This window comes from Mandrillus leucophaeus, unplaced genomic scaffold (genome assembly GCF_000951045.1).
Source record: "Mandrillus leucophaeus isolate KB7577 unplaced genomic scaffold, Mleu.le_1.0 Scaffold329, whole genome shotgun sequence".
Lineage (NCBI taxonomy): Eukaryota > Metazoa > Chordata > Mammalia > Primates > Cercopithecidae > Mandrillus > Mandrillus leucophaeus.
The window spans coordinates 4,307,915-4,333,259 of NW_012103465.1; the positions used below are offsets into that span (position 1 = coordinate 4,307,915).

Genomic DNA, 25,345 nt, shown 5'->3' on the forward strand with positions numbered 1-25,345 from the left:
AGCTGGACATGGTGGCACACGCCTATAGTCCCAGCTACTCGGGAGGGTGAGGCAAGAGAACTGCTTGAACCTGGGAGGCAGAGGTTGCAGTGAGCCGAGATCACACCATTGCACTGCAGCCTGGGCAACAAGAGTGAAACTCTGTCTCAAAAAAAAAAAAAAAAAAAAATTCTATTTTTAGTTAGAAACACATTAAACATTTTCCCCCAATTTGTAATTAGCAAAATCAATTAACAAACTGTTAATTACTCAACATATACTAGATATAGGACACTGTACAAGTTACAGGGACAAGAAGGAATTAAAAAATCATAAAAAAGAAAAATCCTATCCTCTAGGAGCTTACAGTCTACATAAGGGCACAAAAAATATTCAGAAATACTTTTCTGTCATTTTTAGTTCACAACCATTTGCAGACTAAAATCCCCTTAAAAGTCAATACTTTTTTCAAAAGGGAAAATGAGTACATAAAGTAACTTTGCTGTACATAATCCTAATGCTCCTTTCCAAACATTTTCCTATATAAATACGATCATCTTGCAAGAATATGTCAACTCAACTGACACAATTCCAGTTTATAATTGTGTTTTTTGTATTACTTTTTAATCATATCACAGAACTATAATTTATAAAATTTCTAACTTTTGGCTCAATAAAATCCATGCATACTATGACTGAACTGCAAATTGTGAGTTGCTGAGGTTCATGGGGGTTTAACTGTCTTATTTTAGTAAGTATTGATGGGTGTCATTTGACATTTGCTTTCAATTAAATTAAAATAACCCAACATATATTTCTTTATTCACCATTGTTACTTACTTCTGTGCTTACACAGTACCTTATAACAGAAGTAAATGCCTACAAAGATAGGTAAGTGGGTGGGCTGCTTAAATAGCAATACTCAGGGAGAAATGATTAAATTCTTGGTATCCCTATAATACAGCTAGTAATTGATTTCTAAACTGAGTGCCGTTAAGTATTGCTGAAAGGGGCTCATGAATTTGAATGCCAAGATGCCTTTCCTCTATCACTGCCTTTACTATTTTTTGAAGTTCACAAGAAAAAATGAATGGTCTTGCTGACCTATGTACGGGAAGGTTTTATAAAAACAGTAATTTGAAGGAAATAAAATTATTCCTAAACCTCTCCCCACCAGTCCTACTCTGATTAGCTTAAAAAAAAAAAGCCATTTGATTTCGCATTCATTTATAAGCACAACAGAGGTCACCCTTGATAGTCCCATGAATTTCATCTTATTTTTACACAGGCACTAAACACAGGTACTAAATTCTCAGTTAACTCTAGCAGCTACTCTATTTGAATGGACTGAGAAGCTAAGGTGGTTACTTGGTATTTCAGTTCACCATGTCATTAGGATGCTTAAATGTTATTAGGAAATTGGAGGTAATGTTATATATCGGTTATAAGCTTGAGTTTTAGAACTAAACTACCTGGGTTTGAATATCTGCTACAACCACCTACTATTACAGAGGTCATGTATAATAGCTACACACATGACCTTGAGCAAACTGCTTTATTTCTTTGTGCAGTTTTTTCATCTATAAAACAGGGATAATAGTATTATCTACTCTGTGAGAATCAAATGGGTTCTAACATCCCAAAAGTTTATACTACTGCTAGGCACACGGTAGGTGATCAATAAATGTTAGCTATTGCTTTAGCTTCAGCTAAGCTATGGTGAGAAAAGCCTAAACAGAAAATCTTTTAACCTTCTTCAAATTCTTTTTACTTACTCCATCTCAGTTCTTCTTATGCATATGTCCTCTAAACTACCACTCTACTTTGTACACAAATTAATGAATGTAATAGAATATTATAATTGTCTGTTCTTATGTTTGTCATCCTTACTATAATGTAAATTATTGGTGACAGAAATCACATTATTCACTTTGTATTTACAGCATTTAGCACACATAAGTTCTAAGAAGTGATTCCTAAATATAAGAATCCTACTTTTTTCAGAAATGTCACCACCAGTTGGGGGGTAGGAAAAGGTATGCAAGTAATTGTTTACAATTCTGAGGGTCCATTTAAGTCTATTTCATAGTGAAGAAAACACTGACGACGATTTTAAATAAACAATTTACCAACATGATCTAGTAGTGGTAGTAAGAAGATTAACATTTACTGAGAACCTACTATATGTCAGATACTTAGTAAAGTGGTCTGTATAAATTAACTTATTTATTTCTCAATATAACCCTCCCAGGTAGGTAGTAACTCTATCGTAATATGGGATAACTGAAGATCAAAAAGATTAATTAACTTACTCATGTGTCACACAGTAAGTAAGCACCACAGTCAGGGATTCTAACTACAAAGTTCAAGCTCCTTCCATTATGTAATTTTACTGCACAAATATCGTGAGTTACTATTTATTGATTCCTACCATGTGCCAGGCTCCATGTGACATACTGTGCATTTGCTATTCTAATTAATCTTAACAATACAGCCAAGTAGGTATTACCTCACTTATCACAGATAAAGAAACAGGCTATAAACAGGTAAAGAAACTGATGGGGGAGCTGTAGCTAATATGCACTAGAAGCATACATGTGAAATTAGGTCTGTCTCACTTCAAAGCTTACTCTTTTTATGGTAAAATATTGCATTCTTTCAATTTTTTTGAAAGAGATGTAATCTGCTTCTGTTTGCCTCAGAGCATTCCTTTTGATTAGGGTTGGATGATTTGTACATTTACTGTTTTTTAATACCTTCCGTATATATCCTCAAAAAAAAATTTCAGTATAAATTTTCCTGTATTCTTCAGTAAAAAATCAGCATTTAAAAAATAAATATTATTTTAAAAATCGAGCATCATATACTGCAAAACTACGCCTTTATTTGGTAATCTGTTTTTGCTTCAGGACAAAATATATACAGGGCAAGTTACATACTGCCCCCCAGTGGGCTTCCCTTCCCGTATCACTCAACTTGATCATATCCCAGGTATTTTACTCCCACTGCCCTAAGTTACCTGGTCATATAAAACAGAATAAAATTCTCAAACCTAAAATCATGCTGAAGTCAGAAGTCAAATTAAAACATACACAGAATTTCAACACCACTCTTGAGCCTAAAACAAGAAGTGTCAACCTGTACCTGGAAAATGCATAAGGAAACATTAATAAACCTTAATAATAAACCTTAGTAATTAATGTTACAAAAGTATACCCTAATGAAGCTTTCTAAAACACTATGCTTAGAAAAACTTAAGAAAAGAATGCCCAACCTGAGAGGGAAAATCATAACTAAGATATATTTTATACTGTAACTGAGGCATAAAACTCTACTTTTCTAGAATCTGGAAATATGCCTTTTTTTAAAATGGCATATTTCTTTACACAAGAAGGTGATTATCATCCCCCTTTCAGTTCCCCTTTCTCAGTTTCTTATTCCTCATCTTTACCCCTCTCCTTCATCTGGTTTTCCCGTCTTCACTCCTCAGACCACTGGGCTACTCATACTCAGACTTCCATTTTAAGCCAAGTGTGGTGGTGCATGCCTGTGATCCCAGCTCGCCTGTGGTCCCAGCTATTTGGGAGGCCGAGGTGAGAGGATGGCTTGCACCCTGGAGTTCGAGGCCAGCTGGGCAACATAGCGAGATCTTGTCTCTCAGGGAGGGAAAGGAGGAAGAAAAAGAAAAAAAAAAAGGTACTTCAATGCTTTCCTAGATTCAGCCTTTCCATGTTTTAAAATTATCCCAACACATTTACTCCTCCCTCTGTGCTTTCCTCTTAGGAATCTTAATAAATAGATGAATACTAAGATATTAATCATTGTTGCAAGTGAAAACTCAAGGGTATTTGTATTATTAAATAGTGAATCTGCAAAGTGCCTGGGATGTAAAGTCACAGAACTAGAGCCTAAACTTGTCTTTTATTTACTAAATGTGCACGTCTTGAGCTAACTATACTCCAGGAGTTTCTGGAGTTCTATCTCAAGTAAGCAATTCGACCTTAACAAAGCAGTTTATTTTCCTTTTATTCTCCTTACCTATAAGCAAATTTCTTATCATACTGGAATTCTTTAACCTTATCACATAATTCAGTAACTCCTCAACACCCATTTCTTTTAACTTTTAACTGAGAATATTGAATCAGTTGCCAAATTCTGCTACTTATTGCAGCATCTCTCTCAAAATAGAATTTTCTTCTATCATTATGATAGAAAAGTCACATTATCAATCCTTACCTGGATTTAGAATTTTCTCTTGTTAAAGTTATCATCTATCCCTTCATCTTACCCCTGCCAGCTTCTTTTCATAGCTCTTTAATGGTATCCTAATTATCTTGCAAGACCCTTTCTCCTAATCCTGTCACTTACTAGCTCTAGCTGTGTGACCTTGGACAAGTAAATCTCTTTGTATCTCAATTTTTAAAAATCTCTAAAATCTGTAATAATGGGGAATAATAGTAATATTTATTTTTTGAAGTTTTCATGAAGATTAAATGAGATAATATGTATAAAGGCTTAGAATAGTGCCTGGCATACAATAAGCACTCAATGAGTACTAGGTTTTTTAGAGAAAAAGTAGGATTGAAAAAATAAAAGGACATGAAGCACAGTAAATCCTTGCACTCTTATATTTTGAAATCTTCAGCTGGTATGCTAAAACTTTTCTCCATAAGATACATGTAGTTAGGGTCTCTAGTGCTGTCACTATAGAATTATATAATAACCTTTTCACAAATACGGGCCTTGAAATAATCAAACACTGTAGATTACATTACCTTCTTAGTCATTTCCTATAAAGCAGCTCATTACTTTTTACACATCTGATGTATCTTATTTCAAGCTCAATTCCCTTGCACTGGACTCTTGATTCAATCATTTAACATAGCATCACATGCCTAGAAAGATGACCCCAAAATGACACTTTTCTGTCATTCGAACAGCTTCTAAAACCTCAACTTTTCCACAAAAGCTTTCTTTAATTGTGCTTCTTCCAGTGACACCTCACTTAATTATACTTCTATGCTTTTGCTCGTGTTATTCAACATTTTCCACCTATTCAATCCCCAATATTCTTCAAAGTCCTTCATCCCTTGTAAAACCTTCCCAGACTAGCATAGCACACTGATTTTTTCTCTACTTGACCTTATTGTGTTGTCTTTATCTGTACTTAACTGTTATTCACTTGAGGTCACTGACCACTTAACTTAGTTTTTTCACCTATAAGAGTTTTAACTTAGTTCTTTCACCTATAAGAGAATAAGACCACCTGTCTTATCCATTTTAGTCAGTTTAGAGGTGATACCATAAAATGATTTGGGTGAAAATAATGACTATTGGCTGGGCACGGTGCCTCACACCTGTAATCCCAGCACTTTGGGAGGCCGAGGCGGGCGGATCACCTGAGGTGAAGAGTTCGAGACCAGCCTGGTCAACATGGTGAAACCTCATCTCTACTAAAAATACAAAAATTAGCTGGACATGGTGGCACACGCCTATAGTCCCAGCTACTCGGGAGGGTGAGGCAAGAGAACTGCTTGAACCTGGGAGGCAGAGGTTGCAGTGAGCAGAGATCATGCCAATGCACTCCAGCCTGGGAAACAAGAGTAAGACTCCGTCTCAAAAAAAAAAAAAAAAAAAAAAAATTCCAAACAAAACTGGTTGAAAGCATCTTAAAACACCATAAGCTTTTTGTAATTGTTAATGCATCTGTAATCTTTTTTGTATTTTTTCAGATTTTATAAAAAGTCCCCTAATTTTTAGAATTTCTAATTCATTTTAGCCAACTCTACTTGCTCTACACAATCTATAATAACAGTACATTATTGAAAACAACCAAAATGTCCAATAAGGAGATTGGTTAAATTAACTACAAAATACACACAACAGAATCCTACACAGCCATTTAAAATGATGATGCAGGGACCTATTTATTGCACAAAGATGTTCGTGGTATACTGATAGGTAGGGGAAAAAAGCAGATTGTTAAAATGGTATGTATAGTATAATCCTATTTAAACAAATAGTCTTTGAAAAAGTGTTGAAATAATAAGTAGTTAATAATAAGTAGTTAGTTTTAGTTACATCTAGGTGAACCATATTACATGTGTTCATTTATTTATTCAGTATATTCCCACACAATGCATCAACCAATCTGCTAAAGTGCCAGGGATGCAAAACCAGAAATAATCCTTCTGTCCCTAAGAATGTTACAGAATAAAGAGGAGACAATCATCAAAATAACCCAGAAGTAAAGGCAACTATAGTAAGTATTATGAAGGAGAAGTGTCTGGTGCTATAAGCATGAATAACAGGGAAAATTTTAACAAGTCAAAAGATAACGGGAGGCTTCCTTAAGGAAGTGATAAAAGAATAAACATTTACTAGGTAATGAGGAAAGGGAAAGGGCTATTCTTTTTGCTTGTCTCTATATTCTTTTAAAAAAATGGATTGCTTTTATAATAAGAAAAAACAATGAAAGAAAACCAAATGATCTAAATTTTTTTGCTCTGGGCTTTTTTTACTCTTAGTTATTTTTAATTTATGCACAGCTAATCTTGCTTGTCTTGCTTAAATGACAAAGTTTTCAGAAACATTTATATTTTGAAAACAGGTCATCAAGGAAAAATTTCTAATTGCCAGGTCATATTTTTCTTATTCTATGATTGAATAAAAACATAAGATCAAGCATGAGATAATGGACATTATATTGTTTCCATTGTCTTCTATTTATTCCATAATGTTTCCAATAGTAAGGAACAGGCCTAAATGAGTAAAAATGAATTCAAAATTTAGAAAGGAGGAAGGAAATCCCAATTTTGAAAAGTAGATTAAAATGCTTAAATGTTACCCAAACTGCCTCAAACTGTGCTAAAATTATCAAGTCATTTTCAACCAAATTGTCTTTGTGCCTTCTACTAAAAATCACCTGCCAATACAATAAGGCTTACTAAATTTGGAGATACCACCAAAAATTAAAGCCTGTATTACGCAACATAAAACAGACCAGATTGATTGCATGTAGGTTCATACATCAGTCATAAATGACACAGCTTATCCCGGAGTGTATTCTACAGAATACACAGGTTATTGGTAACTATTACTTGAAAAAAAGCAGTGTCAAAATAAATTTGAAAAAAATACGTTAAACAAAATCAAGCAGTTTTCTTTTCTTCAAGACTTTCCAGAGTCTTTAATAAACAGGCCCAGAATAACTTAACAAATTAGAAGTTCAAAAGGTTTTGAAAACTAAAAGTCTCAAATATAATTTATATGGTAACAAAACCTGACTTGAACTTAAGGTTTTCTAGTCTTTGTTTTATTTAGTCTAATTCATACATTTCTCTGTAGAGATTATATGTTTGATTACAGGAGTAATTCCCACTGGGGATATTCCTTAACCTAAGCCCCAATGGGGATAACTTAAACATTATATACACCATAACACTGTTCTAATATCTGAAGAGTTCTAAATTTCAAAACAAATCTATTATCAGTTTTGCAAAATGAAATGTGAACCTCTACTAAAGCACAATGTGAATCTTTAAGAGGAGTATTTTCCAAACCTATGATGATGGAGCTCACTTTTAAAAACAGTGAGAAAGTAAAGACTGGACTAAGGTATGCCCCAAACTGATTATGAAAGGCCAGGATGTTTCACACCTAATAAAGAAGAACAGGGCAAAGCTTCAGATAGACAAGTGGACTTAAAATTACATAAAACAAATGTTTAATTGTTATTATAACATTTTATGTAACATTGTTATATCAACAAGGAATTCAGTAACTGAGGAAAAAAGGGAATTAGCTGATGTTTACCCAGTATTAACTAGGTAAGCAGACAAAACTGGATCTACCAGATCCAAACATTTTTGTCACTTAAGACCTGACTTTCTAAAATTTGCTCTGAGAATAAAGTAAGTATACAAACAAGTGTATTCTTTTCTTCTATTTCAGGCATGTAAGTCTTCTCTCCTCAACTAAGGCTTAGAGTACTTGCTGAATACAATGTATAAATTTGCCTTCCAAGTGTTTCCATTCATTTTTCTAGAACTGGATACAAAACTCTCTCCAATTTTCTCTCTGATCTACAGCAGTGTCTATTTTATAAACCACTTTATTGCCTTTGAGCACATGAATAGCAGTGTAATAAACAATAAAGGATTTTGGGTTACAATTACATTAATATATTATATACTTGAGTTGGGAAGTAGTTCTAATTTTAAAATATTATTTAATATTTTAGAGACTAACTTTTTTTCTTTTTTTTTGAGACGGAGTCTCGCTCTGTTGACCAGGCTGGAGTGCAGTGGCATGTAATTTTCTTATATTCCACATATTTTCTTGATATAAAAATATATACTGAAAACAGAGTTCTGAAAAATATATGATGTGAGAAAAAACAGACTCAGGAAGATTAATCTGACCACCCTTGGTTTAAGTAGCTAGTTGCTATGAACTTTAGTCCTGGGAATGTTACTTCCTGAAATCAGTGCTTTTCCTACTACACCGTACTGCCCTACACCTGGGGTGGGAACCATTGCATAGTGATGGGAAAGAAATTGGTTCAGAGAAAGGTAAAAACATAATGCCCAAACATGCTCAACTGAAAATTAAATTCAAACTTACTGCATCAGTACTTTTTTTGTTGTAAGTATATAAAACGACATGTACTCTGCCTTTTTAACTCATGGAATATAAAATAAAATTTGACCCTCAAGTATACACGCATGCATACATGTGCATTTCAGTCTCTCAATCAAAGCACCCATGATGAATAATTGAAAAAACAATTTGAATTATACTTAAACATAACTCCCATCCATTTGTGTTAGCTTACCAGATTTGTGCTTCTTGTGTTTTGCTTTTTTTTTGATGATCAATAACTTATTCTGGATCTCAGGTTTGTAAGACTTGAATGCAAGAGAATGAAGACCTTCACGCTTTCTCTGTAAGTTTTCATTCAAAACATCTTTCAATTTCTTTTTTTTCTTTTTCTTCTTTTTTGCCCTCATTTTAGTTAGTTTGAGTTTCTTGTGGCTCTGTAGTGACTGTTCTAACAGAATATCCCTTACAACTTTGTGGCAGTTAATTTCTGGATGATCACTGTGACTTCCATTTACATGTATTTGGCAAGATTTTAGAGTATTTTCTTTTAATGGACTGGGTTCAATCTTTATTCTGGAAGCTTCACCATATTTTTCCTGATTTTCTATAAACCTTATTTCACCTGGACTGAGAGGCTCTCCAAAGCCAGTAACTTCCCCTGGACTCCCTGGTTTCTCTAAGTTTTCTTTACAACAATCAGTTTTTTTAATTTCACAAGGCCTGCGAATTCTAATTTCATAGTTGGATTTTACTTCCATTTCAACAGAGATGTCATGATTATCCAAGATCATTTTAGTAGGGCAGCAAGCTGGATCAAAATTATTTTCCTGCTCTTTCTTGAAGGCAGAGGGCATGCTGTCTCTACTACATCTATGTTCTCCATTACTTGTACTAACATAGTCACACTTCAATTTCTCCAATTTAATCCGAGGTACTCTTTGTATTTTAATGGGTGGAATTGGAAATTCTGGGGCCTGAAAGGGTCTCTGTTTATAAATCCGTACGTCTGCACCACAGAACTGTGGAAAATGTACATAAGCATTCTCCAAATAATCATAACCAAGAATAACTTCTCTGCATTCATGGATAGGCTGTCCAAGTACAGCATCTTGAACTTCTTTTTGTGTTTCATACACAAAGTCACAAAGACCCTTAAGTAGCCATACTTTTTGGTAAAAAGGTAGTTCGTGAAAAGGTTTTTCTTCTAATGGACTGACTTCTCCAAGAACTTTAAAAAACTGAGGACACAACCCCAGTTTTTCAGCACAGTTATCAGGATTTTCAGTCTGCCCTACAGCAGTGTACCACTGTTGTACTTTCTGCCTCAGTGCTGCTTCCCAGGTCCTGTAAGGCAAAGTAGGTCTTCGATGTAAGGTAGGTCTGCGATGGGGAGGACTTAATAGAGAAGTCATTATTTTAGATAGGAAAACATTACACTGAGGCATCAGAAGACAACGTTCCAATTCGTAAAAGACTATTTCTGGCAAATTTAGAATTTGTTGAGCTAAACAAAGGAAATGCCCAATAGCTGGAATTTCCCACATGGTCTCCATACAAGTTGGAGCTGCTTGAGCTAGAAGTTTTCTTTCCCATTCTTCTATTTCCTTTTGACTAGCTTCTTCTGCTTCTTTTCTTTCCTGCTCCCGAAGCCTAAAGAAATTTAACAAATTATACTATTATTATTTAGAGGGTACCATAAAATGATAAATTTTAAGTATATTTATCTTTAGTCAAAAAGGCAACTAACTGTCCTAGTTTTATTTATTTATTTATTTATTTGAGTCTCGCTGTGTCGCCCAGGTTGGAGTGCAGTGGTACAATCTCAGCTCACTGCAACCTCTGCCTCGCAGGTTCAAGCAATTCTCCTGCTTCAGCCTCCCAAGTAGCAGTCACCTGCCACCACGCCCAGCTAACATTTTGTATTTTTTAGTAGAGATGGAGTCTCACCATGTTGGCCAGCCAGGCTGGTCTCAAACTCAGGTGATCCACCTGCCTTGGCCTCCCAAAGTGTTGAGATTTACAGGCACGAGCCACCATGCCCAGCCTGTCCTAGTTTTAAATATCAGTACAAAGTGTCTCATAAAAGTACCATTTTGCTTTTTTCAGATGAAGAAATACACATATCACTTCACTCTGAATTTGATGGAGGATTCCTGATATAATTATCCTCAAGGTAAATTCTTCAATTTATAATATCAATTACATTTACTAAATGAAAGCACAGAATTTGATTACAATAATTTCTAGAAGTAATATGACTTCATGTAAGAGCTGTAAAGATATTTACATCCTTTGACCCCGTAATTACATTCCTAGAAAATTATACTAAGAAAATAAGTCAAACAGAAGCAAAAAGTTATGTACTTACCAATGTTAACTGGAGTTTTATCATATAAGCAAAACAAAACTATGTAAAAATTGTTTTAAAATTGGAAAATAAACTTGAAATATTATGTAGCCTTAAAAATTAAAATTATTAATATCATGTATAAATACAGAAAATATCAGAATACAACATAGTACTTAATAGTCATAATGAAAATAAGTATATACTGAGCAGGGAGGTGACAGTATTGCAAAAGTAAATAATTTCTAGGTTAATGAGAATATGAGTGCTTTTTTCTCCCTTAAGATTTTCTTTATTAGCACTACTATAAAAACTTTTTAATTCAAAAAAAATTAAATTAGATGCAAAGATAGGCATTTAAGTCTTCGCGACCTTAGATTAGGCAATGGTTTCTTAGATCTGACACCCAAAAAATAAGCAACAAGAGAAAAATAGATAAACTGGGTATCATCAAAACTAGAAAATTTTGTGCTTTTAAAAGACATCATCAAGAAAGTAAAGACAACTCACAGAATGGGAGGATGTTTTTGTAAATTATATACTTAATAGGAGACTTGTATATAGAACATATAATGACTACTTACAACTCAATAATAAAAGGACAAATAGCCCAGTTAAAAAATGGACAGGTTGGGTGCAGTGGCTCACGCCTGTAATCCCAGCATTTCGGGAGGCCGAGGCAGGTGGATCACCTGAAGTCAGGAATTTTGACACCAGCCTGGCCAACATGGTGAAACCCCTTCTTGACTAAAAACACAAAAATTAGTTGGGCATGGTGGCGCATGCCTATAATCCCAGCTACTAGGGAGGCTGAGGTAGGAGAATCACTTGAACCTGGGAGGCGGCAGTTACAGTGAGCCGAGATCGCACCATTGTACTCCAGCCTGGGCAACAAGAGCGAAGCTCCATTTCAAAAAAAAAAAAAAAAAAAAAAAAAAAAAAAAAAAAAGGAGAAAGAAACTTGAACATGAATAGATATTTCTTTAAAGATGTGAACAGCAAAATGAACAACAAAAGCACATGAAAAGATGCTCAACCTCATTATCAATTAGATAAATGCAAATCAAAACCAGAATGAGATACTACTCCAAACTTACGTGGATGGTTATTATACAAAAGACAGATAGTAACAAGTATTGGTGAAAAACTGAAGAAACTAGAAACCTCATACGCTGTAGGTAGTATAATTGCTTTTGAAAACGTTACCATGTGATCTAGCAATTCTACTCCTGCGTATATACCCAAGAGAAATAAAAACACTTGTCCACATGAAAACTTGTATAGAAATGTTCTTAGCAGTATTCTTTATAAGAGCCAAAAATGGGAACAAATCAATGTCTGACACTGGCTATTTTTCTACAAATCAGATTGCAATCCAGTAAGATAATATATAAATAGTAAGAACACTACTTTGGCAAATATCACAACTTGCTCTTTTATAGAACAGCCTACTTTTATATTTTTGGTTGAAATGTCATACTACAACTGTCATTAGTGATTTGGTATTCATATATATTACATTTGAGTACCTAAAAAATATTAAATATTCTTAATAAAATTCAACTTTTTTCAAATGTGCTTAGAGTTTTATGGAATTTTATTTTTTACTAAATGAGGATGGTAGTGGGCAGGTAGAATTTGGCTTCCTCTGTACAGAGCTGGGACTCCAAAAGCACACACACTCAGTAGAGGGGCATACTAGAAAAAAGTCCCTTCCCCCAATCCTCAACTAGAGGACTGCAAGAAAATTTTTTTGTCTTCACAACAGGAGTGGTAAAAAAATAAAATCCAAAGAATTTGTAACTATAAGCTGACTCATACAGATTTATTGCCCAATTTCACATTTCCTGAGTGCTCAGAAAAACATCACACTAAGAAATGAGTTTAATGTGGTTTCATGCCAATATTGCTGTCAGGTACACGAACAACAACAAAAAAATCAAATCTCTAAGGGAATGCACCTTAAGCCCAGACTTTAAGGAACTCCTACTGCTATAGTGTATAGATAAGAAATGAGTTCACAGTCAAAGATAAAACATAAAAGGAATTAAGATATTAGGAGGGATAGGAAGAAAGAATCTGGCCCCAAGATAATAGATGTAAGAATTACAGGACACAAGGAATACAATGTTCAGTGAAAAGAAACTGAAAACATGAGCAAAGAGAAGGAGATTATACAAAATGACAAAGCAGTTTTGAAAATGAATTAAAAAGAACTTCTCGTAATGAAAAATACAGAAATTAAAATAAAAACAGATTTACAGCTAACTCCTTGATATAGTTTGGATATTTGCACCCTCCAATTCTCATGCGGAAATTTGATTTCCAACGCTGAAAGCGGGGCCTAGTAAGAGGTGTTTGGGTTATGGGGGTGGATTCCTCATGAATAGCTTAGTGCCATTCTCACTGCAGTGGGTGAGTTCTCACTCCACTATTTCTCACGAGAAATAATTGTTAAAATGGGCCTGACACCTTCCTCCTCTCTCTTGTTCCCTTTCTCACCACGTGGTATGTTGGCTCACCTTCACCTTTTGCTAGGAGTAGAAGCAGTCTGAGGCACTCTCCTGATGCAGATGCTGGCTCCATGCTTCCTGTACAACCTACAGAACCACGAGCCAAATAACCCTCTTTTCTTTATAAATTACTCAGCCTCAGGTATTCCTTTACAGCAATGCAAAATGGACTAAGACACTCTTCAACAGCAATAACAGAAGCCAGCACACAATGGAGTATCTTTAATATACTCAGAAAATAAGCGCCAACAGAAATTGCTATTGAATAAAAATATCTTTCAAAAATATAGAAAAAAAGATATTTTCAGACCAAAAAAATGTGATATTTGTGACTAAAAAACACAATCTAAAGGAAATTCTAAAGAATATGCTTCCAGTGGAAGAATAGAGATTCCTAATCGAAGCACAAAGATGGGGGGAAAAAAGTGGTAATACATAGGTTAATTTACATAGATATGGCATAAATGATTAAAATGTTCCATGGAGTTTAAAAAGAAGACAAGATAGAATTAAAATACATGACAACAACAGCTGGGCTCTGTGGTTTGCGCCTGTAATCCCAGCACTTTGGGAGGCCAAGGCAGGCAGATCTGAAGTCAGCAATTCAAAACCAGTCTGGTCAACAAGGTGAAACCCTGTCTCTACTAGAAATACAAAAATCAGCTGGGCGTGGTGGTGCACGCCTGCAATCTCAGCAAGGCAGGAGAATTGCTTGAACCTGGGAGGCAGAGCCTGCAGTAAGCTGAGATTGCACCACTGCACTCCAGCCTGGGCGACAGAGTGAGACTCCATCTCAAAAAATAATACTAATGCTAATATAAAATAAAATACATTACAATAATAGCAGATAAGCTGGGAGAAAAATGATTAAACTGAAAAGGAAGAGACAGACTAAAGAAGCACAAATCAATATCTAACATACAACAAACTGACTGGGCTGGGTGTGGTGGCTCACACCTGTAATCCCAGCATTTTGGGAGGCCGAGGTGGGAGGATAGCTTAAGCCCAGGACTTCAAGATCAGCCTAGGCAACACGGTGAGATCCCAACTCTTTAAAAAAAAAAAAAAAAAAAAAGAAAGAAAAAAAAGAGCCTGTTATGGTGGCACAGGCCTGTAGTCCGAGCTACTTGGGAGGGTGAGGTGGGAAGATCACTTGAGCCCAGGAAGTCAAAGTTGCAGCGAGCTGTGTTCATGCCATGGCACTCTAGCCTGGGCAAAAGAGCAAGACGCTGTCTCAAAGAAACCAAAACAAATCAAAAGCAAGGGACAAAAAACAAATTGGAGCTCCAGAAAATAAGAATAGAGAGGTAGGAAGGTAATGGTGATGGTGATAGTTGAAGACATAATGGCTGAGAATTTTCCAGAATTAATGGGCACAAATCTTCATTTCAGAAAGCTCCAAAAAATAAATGAAGAAAGTAAGCCACATTTGGGCACGGGATAAAACAATGATAAAACATCAAAGACAAAAAAAAAAATTCTTACAAGACGCAGAAAAAAGGACAGAGTACATATACAGGAATGACAGACTGACAGATCTATTAATAGCAACAAAATAAACCAGAAACGACAGAACAGTATCTTTAAAGTGCTGAATTAATATAACTGTCAAACTAGAGCTGCATAACCAGCTAAACTATCATTCATAGATCAAAGTAAGTTAAAGCCATTTTCAGTTAGACTGAAATGAAAACTTTCATGTAGTGTCTTCTGCTTCCATCCAAAATGAAGTGACGAAGAATCAAATTTATACTTTCATTTGAACCAACAAAAAAATCCTAATACATGAAATAATGGTTTTCAAGCAAAGGATAGTGATCCATGACACATGAGAAAGAGATAAGGTTAGTCCAAACATTGTTCCAGTTTACTGCCTTGAATGAGTATCCAGATCATGATGCAGACAGAGGGTACCCAGGCAAAGCCCAGTGGACTCCCTTAATTGAGAAGAAGCCAAGAGTCCAGACAGACCAAGGCAACTAGAGTCTGCAGGACATAGTACCTGCACAGTACCAATGAGTAGACAGTTGCATAGAGAGAGAATGCTACAGATGTGCAGAGGATCTCCCGGGAGTATTCAGAGTACTGATTAGTACAGGGACAAACTTACAAAATATTAGAGAACATAGCACCCGTTCCCACTAGCCACGCTAGAAAACTAGACTCATAATTCATGGAATATTGGGTAGAATACTCAGGAAGGTCTTACCTTGGTAGTAGAGAATAATTAGACATGGACTAGTGCTCAGGATCCAACTAACAAATCATAAAAGGTCAGAATGATAAAGTTGTTTCCAACTAACTTAACTGCATTCCAGGAAAAAGCTCAAGATTTATAGAGATCTAAAAATATCCAGTGCTCACCAAGGTAAAATTTACAATGTTTGGCATTCAAACCAAGGCTACCAGGCATACGACAATGCAGAAAAATGACCCATGATGAGAAAAATCAACCAAAACTGACCCAGAAATGATACACATATTAGAATTAGCAATAAGGGCCGGGTATGGTGGCTCACGCCTGTAATCCCAGCACTTTAGGAGGCTGAGGTGGGTGGATCACTTGAGGTGAGGAGTTTGAGACTAACCTGACCAACATGGTAAAAACCTGTCTCTACTAAAAAAAAATACAAAATTAGCTGGGTGTGGTGGTGCACACCTGTAATCCCAACTACTTGGGAGGCTGAAGCAGGAGAATCGCTTGAATCCGGGAGGTGGAGGTTGCAGTGAGCCAAGCTCGCACCATTGAGCTCCAGCCCGGGCAACAAGAGTGAAACTCCATCTCAAAAAAAAAAAAAAAGAAAAAAGAATTAGCAATAAGGTCATTAAAGTAGTTATTGAAACTATATTCCATTTGGTTAAAAACTTAAGTAGAGATATGAAAGATATAAAAAAGACCCAACCTAAACTTTTGGAGATAAAAACTGCAATGTCTGAGATGAAAATACACAGAATGCGATTTATGACCGATTAGACATGGCAGAAGAAAAGATTAGTGAACTTGAAGACAGCAATAGAAACTATCCAAATTGAAAAATACAGAAAAAATACTTCTACAGTATATATGTAGAAGAAAAGAGATGATTACAGAAAGAAGTTCGAAAATGTGAGAAGAATTGGGAACAAACAAACTGTTAATCATGGGTAAATATGAATAAAAATTATATTATAAAAACAGTAATTTTAGTTTAGGGGATAAAAAATGACACAAAGCTAAATTATTAATCAACAATAACATATGAGATGGACGAGGCAGAAGAGAACGAAATTAAGAAGAGGAATAGAGCTTTCCCATCAGTGGAAGCAGGTGTAAAAGAATTCCACAGATAAATAGCTATAGATAATGCCAAATGGAAAAATCAAGAAACAGCAACATAGTATTTATTTAAAAATGTGAACATGATTACCAGAAGGAATAGCTAAAAGTTAAAGGTAGCTGATTCTGAGTCATGGGCTTGAAGTTGAGTTGAGTAAGACTGATGCCTTTTAGTAGCCTTAAAGATACACTGCGACTTTTAAACTAGAGAGTCTGTAAAACAAAAAAAGTCTTAAATCGAGTTTTCAAAAGCTAAAAAAAAAAAAATCAGATGACTTAATCATGTTTATGTTAAATTTATAGATACTGTGTACTTTACCATGAAATTCAGTTTCTCTACACTTTATGTACTGAGAAGGATAGAATATTTTTCTGGGTAGAATATTTTTCTTCAATATACTGTTGTTAACAATAGACAAAGTTTTCAAGTTATTTCCCATAAAATTTAATTCACAGTTTGTTTAAAAGTTTGTAATAGGATACTGTATCTTAGAATCAATCATCAGAAACTGAGTTTATTACTATTCTTGGTAGAGAAAACTGATTTTGGTTAATCTTGTCATAATTAATTCTATGAGCTCGCTATAAAATCACTTATTAGTTAGAAAACATCTCAGACTGTAAGTCTGGAAATTCTCCCTTTTTGGTTATACATACAAGTAAAATATAATGTTGTTTATGGCAGATTTCTATTTTCAAAATTAAATGTGATACCTTGCTTTTATCCAAAGGAAATAAGATTAAAGGAACTAGGAAGCACCAAATAATAAAATAGATATGAAGAGTCAACACCAAGTAGGGAAAGGACAGCAAAAAAAAAAAATCTGGGAATCCTGAAGGCAATGCATACATGACTAACATCAATGAAATACATTTTGTTCTGACAGAGAAGAGTGTTACATGTTCTGCAGAAGTGAAAGAGTGACAACTAGTGCTTGGAAAAGAAAATGAAAGGGAAAGTTGGAGTAGATGAAAAAACTTTTATGGACTTGCTTTGCCTAAAGCAGTGAAAAGCAACTTTTGGCCAATATAAAGATTGGTGATAAGGTAATTTCACAAACTATTTACTTGCTGCGGATATTAAGGGCATACAGAGGGGTGAAATAACTTCCCCCAGGTTTTCCTAGCAGATCAGTATAACAGACAGAAACACAGTTTGCCTGGTAGGCCAAAGTTAGCACCAATTGGCTTGCTCCTAGAAGAGGAAGAAAATTCATGATACAGTTGACGCGTGATGCTGCCATCTGTGCGCACTATCTGAAGTTAATCCAGGGCTGCTACTCACACTGCTGCTGTTCCTCATACACTGTACCTTTCAGGGGAAGATTATGGAATCTAGCCTCAGACTATGAATACTAAAGAGATGTGAGGAAGCACAAAAAAGTACATGGCTGGTATAGGCCAGCATAAGGCAGAAGAGCACTTTACCTTTAGAAATACAACTATGGAGTCTCTTTCCTGATCCTCAGTAGTGTAGTAAATAGGGAATGGGAGCCTGCTGAAGATCTCTAGAGTTAATATATATAATCATCTATTTTTTAAAAACTTTAACACTTAGAGTTAAAAAATTTAAAATAGTATCTTAAAAATGCTGAAGTACATCACATTTTGCTGGTAAGGCAGATAAAAAACCACCTTCCAGAATTATTTTCATTTAAAAATTTTGTCCAAAAGTACAGTACTAAAGACAGATAAAGCAGTACATGTTTCTAAAATACCAGCTCAAAAAATTAACCCTTCAATGTTGGGAAAAATACCAAAAGACTGCCTCAGGATAGTTGCAAAAACAATATTTGCTATTTTTAAAAAGAGGGTACATAAACAATACTGAATCAACAAGAAACTTGGTTCAATTTTTTTTTCTGGATCAGTTCTCATTTTTGATGTTGCTCCTTACTGGGCTGTGGCATGCTTGCATGTTACTCTGTGAAATACTAATAGAAGCTGTGCCTAAGGTTATTTTAGCCATGCACAATTTGGCAAAAACACTAGCTTTCCAAAAGAAAATTAAGTTTTAAAGTATCCTAACTTTACTATTATAGTTTTATAAACTTTTATTGAATGCTTACCATGTGTGATGATACAAAGAGGTAAGAAAACATGGACGTAACTCTCAAAGGCATTACAATTTAGTAAAAAAAAAAAAAAAAAAAAGGACCCTTAATCTAAAATAATCCATTAATTGAGGAAACAATACAATGTATACAAATTGGTGGCATGAAAAAAGGAAGCAAGACATTTATTTATATTTTCTAAGATGAATAACACATAATATTATATTTCAGAAAAACTAACCATTCATATCAAGTCCATCAGTCAAACTTCTTATTTATCTGCCAACAACAGAATCTCCTCTGGCTAGTTGAAGCAGAAAATGAATTTATTTAAGGATTATAAGGGAGCTTATAGAAGCTCTGTTAAGAGTCAGAGAGCCAAACTTAGATGACAAAAAGCCAGAAAACAAGTCCAACCACACTTAGGAGGTTCTCCAGGAAAAACCAGACAGTCAGCACTAGTTGGCACCTTTGATACCAAGAACCTGGAACAACCAGAAACTCCTACCACCAGCTTTACCAAAAAATAAAACCTCTCACTCAAGATTGCTACCTGATGTTATTTCCATACAATATCAAGTAAGAAGTATATGCCTGCTCATATACCTCTACCTTACCTGTGAATGGGTTTGAGAATATAAATTTTCTGGCATCTATCCTGGGAAGTTAAGACTTGTACTATAGGAAATTATCAAAATGTAAGAAAGCTATTTAAAAATGCTGGGTGGCCACAAATGATGAATATATATTTAATTAAGTCACTGTTACTTTGTGTTATAGAGAATATGAAAATAAATCACTTAATTATAAAGTCACAGTATTTATTTTACAAAAATAATCACTGGAGTTAAAAAATCTGTTTCAATTCTAGTGATTTCCAAATCAGTAAAATACCAGTAAATTTGTACAAGTACATGAAATAAAGAGTACTTACAAAATATACACTGGCTGGGAGTGGTGGCTCATGCCTGTAATCCCAACACTTTGGAAGACCAAGGCGGGAGGATGGCTTGAGCCCAGGAGTTCGAGACCAGCCTGGGAAATACAGTGAGACCTTGCCTTTACAAAAAATGTAAAAATTAGCCAAGTGCGGTGGTCATGCCTGTAATCCCAGCTACTTGGGAGGCTGAGGTGGGAGGATAACTTCAGCCTGGGAGCTGGAGTCTGCAGTGAGTCGTGATCACATCACTCCAGCCTGGGATACCCTGTCTCAAAAAAACCCACAAACCAAAAAAATCCACTATTTCTAGTAATCCAAATAGTTTTGCAAAAAAGGAACAGGGAACAGATCTAGTATTTTTAATACAACTAAAATAGACTTAAGTTTTCAAAAGTGCTACCTAATAATGTCATATTCCAGAGTAATAGAAATTTACTTGAGGAGAACCAATTGCCAATTTTCATCTATTTTATTTTATTTTTTAAGTATCTACAATGGCCGGTATGGTGGCTCATACCTGTAATTCCAGCACTTTGGGATGCCGAGGAGGGCGGATCACCTGAGGTCAGGAGTTTGACACCAGCCTGGGCAACGTGGTGAAATCCCGTCTCTACTAAAAATACAAAAATTGGCTGGGCATAGTGGCAGGCGCCTGTAGCCCTAGCTACTCAGGAGGCTGAGGCAGGAGAATCACTTGAACCTGGGAGGCGGAGGTTGCAGTGAGCCAAGATTGCACCACTGCACTACAGCCTGGGCAACAAAGCAAGACTCCATCCTCCCCCCCCAAAAAAAAAAAAGGTATCTAAAATGTGTTATCTACTTTCCTATTTAATAAACAAAGTATACAAAATATTATTCAATCATTCCTTAATGGCTTTAGGTCATCATTATAAACAGAATGTGGTGGTGGTTGTGATTAGCTTAAAGATTATCTTAGCAATAAATTAATCAGCTCTTTCACTCAATTTTCTCAGACTTTCACTTAGAGGGCTGCTGTCTCCTAAATCAATGGGGTCTCTCTACACCAGTTCCCCCAAGACTGACTGTTGTCCTATCAGCATTTTCTTGAAGATGGCCACAATACCAAGCCTTTCTCAGTATTTGTTCCTCTCTGTCCCACAGGCCATCACTTGCCATCTCCTTTATACTGGTTTCCAATGCTGTCCAAACTAATAAAGACAGCAATAAAAGAATGCCAGGATTTTAAATCTGGCAATCTAAGAAGCCATTATTTTGATGGCATATGCTGCACAAGGAAGGAAATCAGCCTACTTTATAAAAATTAAAATATAGTGTGGGGAGCTTCCTTCCTTTAAATGGAATAGGTATCAAATTAGAAATGAAATTGCTACATTTGAAGATTGTGAAAAATTTCTGTAGACCAGGGTTGGTTTAAAAAACACTTAACACACACACACACACACACATATATATATATATATATATACACCGAGAGAGTAAAAATTTTTTAAAAATCTACTTTTGAGTTTGTGTCTGCTCAGATGATCAGCTGAAAATTATCAGATGTCCATCCATCAGATACCAGATAAAGTATTACCATATTAAAATATATACTAAATTTTCAGGCTGCTGCTATCTGAATCTCAAATTTCTGATATAACAGGTGCTTTAACCTACTTAACAAAATGAAAACTGTTTTCCCCAAAGGTTTTAATTAAAACAACAACAACAAAAACACCTTCCTCTCTCTTCTAACATGATCCTTCCTATGATTTCAAAGTCCTTTCCCTATCTAAATTTATAAAACCTATACTCTCAGCTAGTCTCTAACTCTTGACAGGATATTAAATTGACTGCCGGACGCGGTGGCTCAGGCCTGTAATCCCAGCACTTTGGGAGGCGAGGTGGGCGGATCACGAGGTCAGGAGATCGAGACCATCCTGGCTAACACGGTGAAACCCATCTCTACTAAAAATACAAAAAAATAGCCGGGCATGGTGTCAGGAGCCTGTAGTCCCAACTACTCGGGAGGCTGAGGCAGGTGAATGGCGTGAACCCGGGAGGCGGAGCTTGCAATGAGCCAAGATTGAGCCACTGCACCACTCCAGCCTGGGTGACAGAGTGAGACTCCGTCTCAAGAAAAATAAAAATAAAAATAAATAAATAGATAAATTGACAGATTAGATTGTTTGCCTCTAGAGCCATTCTCCATCCTTCACTGTAAGGTTTATCTGTATCAATAGGCAACCTCATTCTCAGTCTTCCCTTGAGTTCATCAATGGGGAGACCTGGGAGGTGATCAGAAAGATAAAAGAAAGTGGGATGAAGCATTTATTTCCCTGGCTCCCTCCTCATGAGGTTGCCTTGGGCTTTGTCCTTCAACAGAAGGTATCGTCTCAAAACAGTCTCTTCTCTATAACTGTTTCCTAGTTACCAGTTACTCTCTCTGCTTGCCCTCCTTACAGCCTTATTTCTTAAGATTCTGCTACACTGTAACCCCTTTGAAAATAAACCCTCTTTGAAATATCCTAATTTGAATGTGCCACATGTTTCCTGGCAGAGGACAGACACTGATACCAACACTGATAGATACTATATCCAGAGAAGATATTAAGCAGGCAATTAGATCTGAAATTTAAAGGAGAGATCTGGACTACCTATCTGTCTATCTATCTACCCATCCATTCTTTCTATCTATCTATCTATCATCTATCTATCTATCTATCCATCTATCTAATTTAATCTATCTATCTGTCTCCATCCTCAAGGAAGACACAAGAATGTTTACTATAGCATTCTATAATAATGAAACAACAGAAACATTTCAAAATGTCCATCTCTCCTGGAAAATGGATACACTGAAATATAGTCACATGATGTAATACTATCATACAGTTATTATATAACACTTGAAATAAACTAGAACAAAACAGTTCAACATGAATAAAGCTCAGATACATAAATAAATGGAAATAGAAAGTTGTGAGGGATAAAAGACTATACTTTGGGTAAAGTGTACCCTGCTCGGGTGATGGGTGCACCAGAATCTCAGAAATAATCACTAAAGAACTTATTCATGTAACCAAACACTACCTGTTCCCCAAAAACCTATTGAAATTTTATGTATGCATGTATGTATGTGTGTATATATATATATTTTTTAAGTTGCCAATTATACGAAGGTTAAAGACATGTAAAACAATGTTATATATTATCTACAAATATATACCTATGTAATTAAAACATTAAAAATGCGTGGAAATGACCACTTTTTGTAGTCTTGATGAAGTAACTGAACCAAACTTACCCTCCTACTGTAAGCAGCTACAAACTGAACACAATATATAAAACATACATTTCAGACACTGGACAAACAGTGCAGGACTGTGATCACCAAGAGAAGTGAAACAAATGAGATGATCTCTACAACTGCCCAGTGCTAGGACAGTTAGTTTGAATAGCTGTCCCCTCCAAAACTTGTGTTGAAATTTAATCCATGACGTGGCAGTATTGAGAGGTGGGGCCTTCAAGGGGTTACGGGGTCATGAGGGTTCTGCCCAAACTCATTAATGACCAGATTAATGAGTTATCATGGGAATGGGGCTGATGTCTTTATAAGAAGAAGAAGTGAGACTTGAGCTAGCACTCAGCCCCCTCACCATGTGATGCCCTGTGCAGTTTCAGGACTCTGCAGAGAGTCGCCACCAGCAAGATGACTACCAGATGTACTCCCTGACCTTGGACTTCACAGCCTCTATAACTGTAAAAAATAAATTCCTTTTCTTCATAAATTACCCAGTTTCCAGTATCCTATTATAAGCAACAGAAAATAAACTAAGACATACAGCTTTCTAATTGAAGGCAGTTTTTAGACTATCAGCACAGAAAGTCGGGAACAGAGAGCCCAGTGGAGTGGAGTTGAGGGGATAGAGATTGGCATCCGGGGAGGATGAAGCACCTGGAAGTTGTGAGATAATTCCAAAAGGAAGGCAGTTATACAGAACAGAAATCTATTGTGTATTTTAAATTTTGAATTTTTAAAATTGTGGTATTGTTATTTTTATTGTTTTTTCCCCAAATATGGGAAATATTTGGGAAACATGCAGTTGGTTGAAACAGTGCATGTGGAACCTGCTGACATGGAAAGCCAACTGTCCTAGAGTTAAACTCCACAAAGCTGATTCTGACCAGAAAATTATAAGGCAGCAATTCAGACACCACACAAACTTGGGAGGTAACTGAGTTCTGACCAGCTGAAGCAGAAAGTCCTCAGTCACCACTTAGGGGCATTTAGCAGAGGCCTGAGAGGGATTATGCTGTCATAGGGCTCAACTGGAGTGAAAGCTATTTCAGATACACCCTAAAACAGCTTAAAACCTGGACTTTTCAAACTGTTCTACAAGAAATTTAACTGCTTGCCAGCACAAAGCCTAATCCTCTTCAAAGGAAGTAAATAAAACTCCAGACTCAATAAAGCAATGTTCACAATGTCTAATTTCCAATAAAAATTACTGGACATGCCAAAAAGCATGAAAATATAACCAGGAGAAAAACAATACAAAGACTTAGAAATTACAAAGATGATGAAGTTAGAGATTAGAAATTAAAACATGAAGATAATGAGATAAATGAAGATACATAAAAAACAACTAAATGTAACTTTCAGAGATGAAAAAATTATATTCAGTAAACAGTTCGCTGGATTAGACACTGCAGAAGAAAATATGAGCAACCTTGAAAACTTAGCACAAAGAAGACTGAAAGTCTATGGATCAAAGAAGGGAAATGAACCTCAAGCAAGATAAACACAAACACACATACATAAGCTCACACCAAATGCACATGACAAATTGCTGAAATCTAATAATAAAGAGAAAATCTTAAAGGCAGTTAGAGAAATAAGATAGGTCACCCATATAGGAACAAAGATAAGGAAGTCAGCAAGCTTCTCTTAAAAAACTATGCATAGTAAAAGATGTTATACTTAAAGTGCTGATAGAAACAAACCTGTCAATACGGTCATATATATATGCATCACACACACACACACACACACACACACACCCCACCCCTCTCCATTCTTCAAGATGTAAGGAAAAATAAAAACTTTTTCAGACAGGAAAAAACTCAGAATTCATTGCTGGCAGACCTATATTACAAGAAAAGCTAAAAGAGCTCTTTAGACAGTAGAAAAATGGTATCAGATGGCATCAAGGATCAATATAAAGGAAGGCAGAATGTTGGGAAGGGTAAATGTATGGATTAAATATAAAATACTTCTCTTCATTATTTCATTTCTTCAAAACACAACTATTTAACGCACATACAATAACAGTGTATTGGGGGTTTAAAACACATGTAGAAGGAAAGTATGCGCCGGGCGCGGTGGCTCAAGCCTGTAATCCCAGCACTTTGGGAGGCCGAGACGGGCGGATCACGAGGTCAGGCGATCGATCGAGACCATCCTGGCTAACAGTGAAAACCCGTCTCTACTAAAAAATACAAAAAACTAGCCAGGCGACGTGGCGGGCGCCTGTAGTCCCAGCTACTGGGGAGGCTGAGGCAGGAGAATGGCATAAACCCGGGAGGCGGAGCTTGCAGTGAGCTGAGATCCGGCCACTGCACTCCAGC

At 35.9% G+C, this 25,345-nt stretch overlaps 1 protein-coding gene across 1 annotated transcript in view; it reads right to left on the reverse strand.

Moving 5' to 3' along the window:
* Positions 1 to 25,345, reverse strand: part of KIAA2026 (KIAA2026 ortholog) — a 92,393-nt gene that overhangs the window by 36,755 nt on the left and 30,293 nt on the right. Inside the window, exon 3 of the mRNA XM_011988402.1 lies at positions 8,816 to 10,233. Coding sequence (XP_011843792.1) covers positions 8,816 to 10,233 — 1,418 coding nt within the window. The remainder of the gene's footprint in view (positions 1 to 8,815; positions 10,234 to 25,345) is intronic.